The 11,690-nt window shown below is 39.7% G+C and overlaps 1 protein-coding gene across 5 annotated transcripts in view; it reads right to left on the bottom strand.

Moving 5' to 3' along the window:
• Positions 1-3,654: 3,654 nt before the first annotated feature.
• Positions 3,655-11,690, bottom strand: part of spsb1 (splA/ryanodine receptor domain and SOCS box containing 1) — a 36,504-nt gene continuing 28,468 nt past the window's right edge. For all 5 annotated transcript variants that reach the window (XM_017305917.2, XM_081608952.1, XM_008413325.3 and 2 more), the window contains 2 exons: positions 7,263-8,121; positions 3,655-5,078 (listed from right to left, as the gene is read on the bottom strand). In XM_017305917.2, coding sequence (XP_017161406.1) covers positions 4,951-5,078; positions 7,263-7,956 — 822 coding nt within the window. In that variant the 5' untranslated portion in view covers positions 7,957-8,121 and the 3' untranslated portion in view covers positions 3,655-4,950. The remainder of the gene's footprint in view (positions 5,079-7,262; positions 8,122-11,690) is intronic.

The raw sequence follows: 11,690 nt of genomic DNA, 5'->3' as shown, positions 1-11,690 counted from the left end.
TGTGTGTAAAATCTTACATTGTAGTCCATTTTCGTCTACAGTGTATGCACTAAAATATGGATAGGGATATTTGCTGATAGGAAAGATATGAAGTCCCCTTGATAAAACCTTCAGTGTTTGTCACAGCAATATCCTTGTTATTGTTCCAAAACATCTCGTCAAACAAGACGCACTTGCATGTTGAGCCGTTTAAAATGTCAGTGTTTCTGTTGGCAGCCGATAACAGGGTGTTGACACAAAAAACATGGTTAATGTTACTTAGTAAAGTAGTGCTGGGTTCTGTTTGCATCTTCTTTTATTAGGAGTAGCAGTGCAGCGGAAAGTACATCGGGTGTACTTTCCTGCAGTCATGCCATCAGATCTAATTTAAACTTGTGTAAATCGTTGCACCTCTGACATTAGATACAGCTGCTCTATTTTGGTATTTACGTCTCTGATGTGCCACATTTAAGAAGCACGTCTGCAGAATAAACGTGTTAGGGGTGTGTGTTCATACCGTGTTCTGATTCGACAGAGATGAGCAGAGGAGGCGACTTCTTCCTCCTGTTCGTTTCACATGTTTACATTGAGCAGCCTGACCAGTTTCTGTCTACAAAAGCAGAAGCCGGGACACGTATTTGCTATGTTTGAAATCAGATGCAGTCATAAAATGCCAATCATCCATTTTGTCTGTGAGCTGAGAGAATGTTGAAGGTTTTCAGGTTTTGGAAATACTGACACCAAGTGACCAGACGTCCAACGCACATCTGCTTTTACTTTGCGTTACACTGTTAAATCCAAACTTTAATTTAGTTTAACGTCACAACTTTTGCTGTTGATCATTTCAGTTACATTCAAGCTTTATGAAATCTGCCTGCTTTTAATTTTTTTTTTTTGTTGCCAGCTGCCATTCCTAATCCCAAGCCTTATGTAAAAAGATGAACAAATGCACGGATTAAAATCCCTGTGTAAAACTGTCACACAATAATGGAACAGAAACCGGGAACAGCTGACTGCTCCGGGCCTCCAATGATACACATTGACCCATGTATTCGACTTAATCGATGTCCCAAATCTCTTTTATTGAATCATACATCTTTTATTCCAAAATCGGCACACATTTCTTGATCCATCGTCTTCCGCTTATCTGGGATCAGGTTGCACGGGTCACCGATCCAACAGAGAAACCCAGTTCAAAGTGCTTTACATTATAAATACAAAAGAAATAAATCAAATGAGTCAAAAATCCAAAAATATACTAAATTTAAAAAAACGAATAATAATTTGCTCATACCAATAAATATCAAAATTTTACAGGTTTAAACTAGTCCCATTTTTGATAATCTGCTGTTTTCTGCGTGTTTGAACTTGCAAACAAAGTAGTCCCATAAACCACACCGCAGAGATAGTGAATCACATGTAGTTACATAACGGGTATGTCTCCAGGCCAGTGACGTGCTTTGGTGCCCAGCAGATCTCCCTTTTGCCATCAACCGAGGCGTCACATCTCACCGACACTCACACAGCTCTGCGCTATTTGCAGACAGATTGCTTGGCGTCTAGTGATTCATTTTCTCAACAGTCTCTGAATTGTTTGGTGATTCTAATTACGGAGGAAAAATTTATTTCACTTACTGGTGCTCGAGAGGTGATGTGCCATTTTTACATGCACATCCAACCAAATTGAATGTTTCACTTTGCAGCAGATGTCGGAGAGATGGAGACTCTTTCTCTTCCCACAGCTTCCTTCGAAGAGTGCATTTGAAACCTGCCGCTGCATGGAGACATCACGAACAGCAAGACTGTGGATCGTAAAACTGGCAACTTGTAGTAACAAACGATTTAACAAAATGATTTTTTTTGGTGATCTGAATTTACGTCCTTAGTTTACCTTGTTCGATTTCAGAAAACCATCTGGTTTAAATATCTACTTATGCAAGACATCCAAGATCAATCAAGTTATTTGTTAAAAGCCAGGTGAGGAATACAAGTCGGAACATTTTTCTTTTCTAAAACTGAATTGTTAATTTGACGCTTTTAACAAAAGAAGCAACTAAAAAATATACGTAAAACATGTTTTATTTAAGAGGCACACGTTAGAAAAAAATTTCACAAATAATTTTCAATGCATTTTAACAATTACTTGAAATATACTTGGTAATATGGATGGACAAAATAAATGATCAATTAAATTGTTTTGATGGTGGGGTTTTCTATTTACTTTTAATACACGGGAAACAAAAACATCCATCTTTATTTATAAACTATTCTTTCAACATAGTACTGACTAAATCTAGAAAACCACTGAAACAATTCATACATTTTCACAGTAGGCTTTTTAATACAACATAATTTTATTGTTCTTATGGGTTTACAAAATAATGAACTTTTTTTTTTTTTACATTGAACTCAATACAACAGTCTCACAAGGCCTTTGTGTGCCATAATAACTACATTTCCTGCAACCATTTTAAAAGTCTTAACTTGTAAAAGCCAGGAACTTGTAATATCCAAATCCGCCACCAGAGGGCAGATGTATAGGACTTCAGAAATGTGTATCATAAGTGCTGCGCTTGGCCTTATTTTCTAAAGATCTTCACAGGGATGTTTTCAACTTTCAGATTCATTGCAGTTCTGATCCAGGATTAAAACACTTTAGAGTCAAAACTGCTAAGCAGAAACATATGTGGTACATTTATATTTAGTCATTCCACTTACCGTCTCTGTTGAGTGGTGAGAGAAAAAAAAAGAAAACTGAAACTAAAGTACCCACCAGCATGACGTTGACGCAGGCTAATGGAGCGGAAAGATTGAAAACGCACCTTGTGTGGGGGGAGCCTGATTATGCAGGACAGCTTGTTCACAAGAACACAATTTAACTCGGATGACAACCAGAACTTAACGAGGGTCGATTCTTTTTACACAGCACAATGGATGCAAAACAGAACACACAAATAACCCAGTTTATAGTCTCCATCGATATCACACCGCAGCTCTTCCACTTTGATATTCCACTAGACAAAGCCCAGCACAACTTGAACAAAGTATAGGAAAAAACAAAAAGCCAGCCTACAGCATAAGCAAATGTAGAAGTTGATAGGCATCTTATTACTAGTAAGAAACCTGCCCAATAACTTTTACCCATGGGAAAGAAAAAACAAAAAGATAGTCATAATAGCTTAACAAAACCGGAGGCCTTTGAAATCAGTGCAGAATATTTGACAGCATTTTTAGTTTTTAAATCTACATGGTGAAATCACAAATAGGAGAATCCCATAACTCACCCATTGTATTTACCTATTTATCCTTGCAGGGTCACAGTGGCGATGGGTCAGGTACCCATCTCTCCAGTGGTCCCTGGGCGAGAGGCGGGGTTCGCCCTGGGCAGGTTGCAAATCTATTGCAGAAAAACATGGAGAGACAGGCCACCATGTGCGCACACACACACAGACACACACACCTAAAGAACAATTTGGAGAGACCAATTCACCCAACAGCCATGTTTTTGGGCTGTGGGACAAACATGGGCCAGAAGAAGAGTGCTGCTAACTGCACCACTGTCACCTGTCGCCAAATACCAGAAATCACTTTTAGATAGGATTTGCTGTATTCGACAGAACAGCCTGAGCAGGCAGAATGACTAGTCTGATCCAATAAGAGAATGAACACCACAGATAATGTGAAATAATCTTTAATAGATACTTACAAACAAATTTACACCAAGTAATACAAATCAAGTGGAAGCAAGCAAGGAAAAGTAGGGTGTACCACTTATACACATTTAAAAACATACAAGTTTATGATATGGCATTTGACAAACTGTTGGCAATCTGACCTACTTCCATTACATTTTGTGCAGCACTGTGTAGATTGTCGCTTTCTGTTAATATGGTGCTTTAAAAACCAAAGTTTATCAAGTCAGGCACCTACAAAGCCAGCATCCAAAAACCACTGACCCCCAGCTTTACACTTCATAGATAAACAAGACATAATGGTTCATGGTTTTCTGCCAGTGGGGCCCAAGAGTCAGCAAACATTTAAATGTTCTTTTTTCCTCCTTTCTTTGTTTTAATATGTGCAAATCAGTGCTCAAATATGGAGATTATGAGTTTAAAAAAAATGCTCTTGAGCCTCAACAGCACATGGTCAAGAACTACTGCACTAATAAAAAGGAGTGACAAAATGATAAAAAAAAATTGTTTGTTGAAAAGAGTTTCCTGCAGGTGCATGCTACAAAGAATCACAGTGACATTATCTTTCTGTAGAAGACTGCTGATGATATTCCTGCATTGCAGCAGCAGTTGAGCGGATACGTCCATGTTACAGAGACCTGGACGCAGTGAGTGGCCTGTGCTGCTCATAAACGGACTCAGAGCACCAGTAACTCTATAAAATGGTCATCAGCTCTTTCCTGTGTCATGTGAACAGCAAATGTATTTAAAAACCAGCTCTAAAACCCAGAATTGTATAATGCTTAATTTGAGACTGATGCGAGTGTACTGCCATCTTGTGGTCAGATAACAGCAGTGCACTGCTGAGCTTGCTGTGCTTTTTGGCTCAGTGTTCACCTCAGTGTCGTCTCAGCACAAGTTCATTCAGATTTCCAAGGCTACAAAGACAGGAATGCATAACTCAAGCTTGGAGGTCACAGCAGATGCCACATTACCCTACAAGCTAGAAGTGGTTCACCAGCGCGGTGACTGTCAGGGCATCAGTTGGATCAGTGTGTGCATAGTACTCAGTGATTCCTGATTTTACAAAGTTAAAGATTACAATTGAAAAGAGTCATAAAAACAGGATAAGAAACTCCAGAGGAGTTTTGCAACTGACAGAGAAGCGTACTTGCTGATTCACGCAGGTGCCTATATCAGTCCTGGAGGCTTCAGTAATGCTGCCAAACGGGTTGAACCCAAGGACGATCCCAGAGAAAGAAACGAGGGAGTGCAGAATGTGTTTCGTCAGTCAACTTCGTCATTGGTAGAGCAGGTAGTTCTTGAGAGAGGCTGGCAGGGGAAGTCTGTGGATTTCACTCAGCCGGTCTCTTCCTAAAGCCACCCTCACCGAACGCCTACATAGATCCATCAGCGAAAGAGGTTCAGCTAGGGGAAGACAAAAGAGGAAGAAGGGTGAGGTACAGGATCGGCTTGCAGGGACTGTGTCGTTTAATTGGTCAGCAACTGATACCTTCTGTGACCTACATAAGAATCAATGAGAATAGTTACAGCATGAATTAAACTGCAAACCTAGTTGGCTTTGTAAGCACTACATCAAGGTTTCAAATAAACACACACAAAAAAAAACTGTCAGCTGGCTGAAAAAAAGACATTGTTTCATTCCTTATGAGCAAGTTAAATTTAGCTGATCAAAATAGTTCAGGTTTGAAGCAGCTGAACCAGGACAGGGAAGATAATGACGTGGAAACTAAAGGGCTGTTGGCCATCGTTCTGGTTAAAGTTGGGTTGTTTAGTTGGAATTAGCGGCATGTAGATTCAACATCCAACTAAAATAAACACAAGGTCCCCAACACATTCTGATCTCATGTCCAAAATGGTTGAAATTTTGATTACATGCGTTTATTCTCAGGTAAATGGATTAAAAATAGATTAACAAAAAATAAAATAAAAGCCTGGTATAATACTTTTAGTTTTACAATAACTGCACACCATCAGTTGCTCCCCAGTTGTGAACACTGGTATGTTTATGTGGGAATAATTGTTTTAATTATAAATAAAATGAGATCATATTGTAGTACTTGCTGTCCTGCCCCATGCCTGCTTGCAAATAAAATCAAGACTATTTGAAGTACAATTATCTTATAAATTGATGGGAGTAACAAATGTACAAAATTCCAAGGAGGAACTCTAAGCTTAAATGGCAGTCAGTGGTTAGAAATGAGAATCTCTTTTGTTCATTGGTAATCTATAGTTTTTTTTTGTTTTGTTTTTTTTAATGGCAAAATCTTCAACTTATGCAGTCAGATGAACATCAAGGAGGCAAAATACACAACGTATTGGAAGGATGCAGTGTGTACCCACTACAGGAGTTGGGCCCACACAGGCAAATTGTGCCCCATGTTTGGCACCAGTTGCCAAATCTATCCAGGAAGTAGGTAGATTTTCCAGCTGCAACCTTTCTGTAGAACGCATCAGTCAAGCTGTCAGATAAAAGACTTGGCAACTATTGTTCTGATGAGGAGGAGGAAGAAACTAACTGCAGCTAAAAGGGTGTGGGTTTTTATCAGAGTTCAAGCAGGCCCGTGTTGGAGCCACACTTGTAAAACGTCAGCTACATGTCTACCTCTGAATAGGGAGCATTGCAAAGTCTGAAAATGGCTTCCATCTTAAGGCGTGGAATCAGCTCTGCTCTTCAGCTAAAAGAGAGATTGTCACTTCAAACTGTAGATTGCTTTTTGTGAATAAAAGATCATCTGTGGTGCCCAAAACTAGGTCAAGGGATCTGAGTCAAACATAAAAATCTAATGAGCACAAAGCACTTGGGACAGATGGGTAATACACGGTCTGATGTGCACCAATGTTTCAAGACCAAAAAGCTGGGCAAAATAGGAATAATCCAGTTGTAGTGTGTTTGCTTTAGTCCAGGGGGTCCAAAGTCGGTCCTCGAGGGGCGGCATCCTGCATGTTTTAGTTTTCTCCCTGGTTTAACGCAACTGGATCAAATGATGGCTCATTAGAGACCTAAGGAGAACATTGACATGCTGAAAAGATTACTACCACCAGGGAGATAACTAACATGCAGGATGCCGGACCTCGAGGACCAATTTTGGGCACCCCTGCTTTAGTCTCTGTGATACTGAGCAGCATCAGTTTTTGATCCTGAACAACCAGGAACCTCTTGATGTTTCAAAACATCTAGTCAGGAGGTTTTCCAACCAACTACTGGAGAAAAAGTACAGTTTGTGACAAAGTAGGGCAGTTCCCTTGAAGACCAATCTTTACAGTGAAAAATCCTTCTTCATAAGGACACACAAATCCCTGACATGATGAAACAGCAAGTCGCTGAAAGCATCACATAAATAATTCATCTGATCAAACTGCAAAGTACATTGCAGATAATTTTGAGCTATAACCTGTGCATAAAAAGGGTTACAAATAAAAGTCCTGCTATGCTTTAAAGGAAGCCTGTTTTGATGCGAGGACAAGGCATGGACTGTTTGACCTTAGTTTACAGCATCAATAAATCCTCTGGTTATAAAATCTCCATATACAGCCACACAGTTGCTCATGGCAACATAATATGTTGAAGCATTTACAATTCATACTTACGATCAAGTCCATTTATGTACCGCATTCGTATTTCACAGTGTCCCCACACGGCGCTCACTATTGGGTACAGCTTCTTGCCTTTGAGTCCTCTAAAAGCCACTCCGAGATAATGTCCATCCACTATGTAACCCAGAGTGCCCTCGTCCATGTCCAAGACCACCAGGAGCGAGTCTGGTATAATGAAGGTGTCGTCTGGCTCCAGGAAGGCCGGGTAGGTTTTTCCTGGAAGGTTCTTGCCATCGTTGTAGAGCTTACTTCTGCACAGGTCCCAGCCCCAGGATTCAGAGTTGCTCCCCACCAAAGCCGTGTAGCCCACAGAATGCAGAGGGGCGTCGCTCGTCCCAACGCCAACCACCGCGTGTGTTCCCCTCTGACGCATGGCCCAGTTGATCTCCCATACATGAAGTCCCCTCGTGTAGCCAACACGCCCGCGGATGGCGTCCGTGCTCTGCGCCACAGGGTGCCTATGGAACACCAGCTTGTTGTCGTCCTTCACAAAAACGTTGAGGGAGCGGTCGTCGTTGTTCCACGAATGCTGGATCTGAGTGTCCAGGCTGGCGGGCGGCATGTCCAGCAGAAGGTCTAGACGAGATGGCTTGGTGCGACTCAGGGCCTGCAACTCCAATGTTAGGGGACTGAACGCCGGATCCCGCATGTCAATAGTTTTAATGCCACCTGGGACTTTCTGCCCCATGCTCCAGGTGGGTATAGCAGCTCCTCGATCCCCGCCTCTTTCTCCTCCCCCCGCCTCAAAGACTAATGGGGGGAGTGGTCAGTCTCAGAGCCTCTCCTCCGTCGTGCTCCTGCAACCTGGGATGCGTCTGATGTGGACCACCAAGACGAGACGTTAAAGACCAGTCTGGACAGTTGAGAGATGAAAGCACAGAAAACAAGTCAGGAAGTCTGTTTTTCTGGTGTGTAGACTTTAAATGTGAACATTAAGAGTAGAGTGGTGAACCAATCAACATTTTGTGGTCAATTTCCAAACTGGAGTGTTTTAAAAACTACAAACATTCAAATGTTTTTCTAACCCTCTTCATGTGAGTGGTCATTTGTACAAGGGGTTTACTATTATTTTAAAATAGTAGAAATTATGGAATTAAGATTTGATTTGTCCTTAGCATATTATTTTCTCAATTAGCATGGTTAGTATTACTTACAAACACCAGTCTGAATGTATTCACTTTGCAGTAACTGATGTTTCTTAGGAACATCAAGTTACTCCAATTCCAGCAAATTTCACAAGACAAAGATTCAAACAAGCTCCATTCACACCTTGAACAAGCCAAGTGTGAACAGGAAAATGTGACAAGATTTATAGTGACAATAATAAATTCTGATTAGTAATGTTTGAAAAACACCCCAAAATTTACTTAATTTTTACTTTTATTTTCACCACTGTTGATTCATTGAGACCTTAGATATTTAATCATACATATAAATATGATTAAATAGTTACTTCATATGAAAAAAAAAGGGGAAAACAGCTATGCGTCATCACTACAGTCAGCTTATCTTAAAGGTATAAAACTCACTAGCTAGAATACTATAAATATTAAGGATATTTACTTAGAAAGCCGGGGTTATATTGATCAGTGGATGCAATCGGTGAATTTCATTTTTGGTACTGGTCATTTCAGCTGAGGCCGTTTCTTTGAAAGATATTTCATACAATGCATAAAATCTCTAAGTGGAATATCCAGTCACATGTATGATGCAGTGGGTGAGTAAATTAATAAAGGTGTGGAAGAAAGCCATGAACTGTTTTACTGCAGTGCTGTTTAATGAGTTAAAGTTTCTGTCTGCTGCTGCTTTATGAAGCGCCGCAATGTCTTATGTTTAGTTGTCTCAGTCAAATTATCATTAAACAGTAAACACATCATGAATACTCAAAATAGTTAACGGTGTCTTCTGTCATTAACAACTTCTACACTGCAGAGTGTTGCCATCGAAACCCAGTATTTACTGGGTGTTTACTGGCTACAAAGGGCAGATCAAACTAAAATCATCCGACTCCAGTCCCGAGCAGATTTCGTTTTGCATCCATCATGTAATTCCAAAAACAAAGGTTTATATCTAATGTTTACATCTACTAAGAAACAGTATGTTTCAACTGAATCTGGTTAAACGCGGGCAAAAACCCGAGAAGCTGCAGGGCTGCAAAGTAGCCTCAAAAGTGTCTTTGTTCTCATGTGATTCTTGGAGAGAGGGAAAAACATGTTAGGACAACAGTGTCCCAAGAAATCCTGAGACACAACCAGAAAACCTGTGTCTGCTGTCGTACAGCCGTTAGAGAGCTGTCGGCATAATGCATTTATGAATAACTTTCTCGGTTTCGTTTAATATCTTTGACATCGTTTTTTTCCCCTTTTATCAGCTCACCACAACATGAAGCCAACCCAGAGGAACAAGATCAACAAGTTTCTGTTATTCAACAGTCTAACGTCTGTTAGACAAGAGATTAACTATAATAGACTGAATTATTACCCAAAAAAAGGAGGCCGTTTAAACTTTAAACATTAATTGAGTTTTCCAGCTGATGTGAACACGGTCTTTAGAAAGAAGAAACTGGAGCTATGTATTGTACACAACAAGCTCCAACACGCCAACTTCTTTGTGTGTTTTTTAAAGAATTTGAGCTGGCAAGGCAATTTGAATCATATGCCACAACAGACAGAGTTGAAGCATTCTTCTTCGATTCCAAGAGACGAGACCAGATCTTACAACAAAAACAAATAAAAATAAAAAATATATGATTATTAGTATTTTAAAAATGTGAACATCACAAAATATATATTGCTGGAACTTGATTCACAGCCAGATTTATGAGTTCTACTGTTAAACTCTACAGCTTTTATAGAACTTTAAAAAGAAGGAATAATTTTTTTTTTTTGTGAATTTACAACAAAACATGTCTATGAGGATTAATATCGTCTATGGAGGCTTGCGATTTTTAAATTGTTCTATGTAAATAAAGATAAAATTGGGCTACACAGATATGGGTGAGAAACATCTAAACCTAATTTGATTAGTTGTCTCAGCTCACAGTGTTCTTATTATCTTGATAAATTAGAAAAGGCAACAATAATGAAGTTAGTTTTACTAAATAATAAAATAGCCCTGACACAACACTAAACATAATCCGAGGACTTTGAGGATATGAATGCAACAACAGAAAAGACCAATACATGAAATATATGCCAAACTGAGAAAGATTAATAGTAGAAATGTTGGGGTACATTTCCTTATAAAGCAGCAATATTCTGCTGAAATGAAAGTGAAACATTCTCCAATAATAAAAAGTGGCTTCGTAAACACATCTAGATAAAGTACAAAAACACTCTCTCTGGCAAATATATGGCTTTTCATTTTCCCACCAAATACCAAGGGCAGCTCAGATGTGACAGGACACCAGTTTATGACTGAGGTGTCAACACACATCATGCGTACTTTTTACGAAAAGATTATAGACAACGCAACATACGTGGACGCCTTTGGATCGAAATCTCACTTTGCAGTACCAACTGTATTTTGCTTTACAACAAATTACCCATACAAGCGTATTCAAAGGAGATTTTTTATGCAGGTGCAGGTCAATCTGTGCCCGACTATACAGCAGTGCCACGGTACAGAGCGTTTTGTAATGTGGAAAATTATGCTGCTGGGAAGGCCACTCTAATTAAATTGTAGACAAGAGTTCATTGAGCACCGCCTTGGCTCTTCTTCTAATGCAAGTAAACAACCATTTAAATGGGTCATGTCTCCTCACTGATTGGAAAACAGGAGGGAAGAAAAAGCAGGCAACGGGTGGCCTGCATTTGAATGTAAACCATCTTCTTTTCATTGGCTGTCCAGCACTCACAAAGAATGAAACATGTTAATTTTCACAACCTTTGGGGCAAGGACTTTACCATTATTCCTCTCACCGACCAAAATACCTAAACAGAGCACATAAAATGTCTCTCCACTTCTTGCGTTGCAAATTATTACAAATATAAAACACTGCCAGTAGTAAAAGCTGGCTTGTGGCTCGCTTTGTTTTGCAGGCTAAAAGCCTGGGCTGACTGGGGCTCCTGGGCCCCTGGTTTGGGTTAGAGTTGATTACAATGCAAGAGGAAGGTCTCATTGAATTTGCTGAGCCAAGGAAACACTTGTTTTGCATGTAAGGCTCAATTTAAACTGTGCCCAGTTTAAATTAGGCAGATTGTTGGTTGGCACATTTGGGTAAAAGTTTACCAAAGTCATTATCCTTTCAACAGTGAGAAGAACAAAACTCTTCCACGCTATTTAGTTTTCAGGACACACAATGTTTTATCTTGATAAGGCTAAAGGAAAAAAACAAAACAAAAGATTTTTAGGAAAAGTGCAACATACCCCTATCCCAATTCGTTTTGGAAAGATACTTTAATTTCCAAGGTCACCCCATTG

This window comes from Poecilia reticulata, chromosome 7, assembly GCF_904066995.2.
Source record: "Poecilia reticulata chromosome 7, P_reticulata-male-v2, whole genome shotgun sequence".
In the NCBI taxonomy this organism is placed as follows: Eukaryota; Metazoa; Chordata; class Actinopteri; order Cyprinodontiformes; family Poeciliidae; genus Poecilia; species Poecilia reticulata.
The sequence above is the reverse complement of the archived record's forward strand: the minus strand, read 5'-3'. Positions and strand labels throughout refer to the sequence as shown.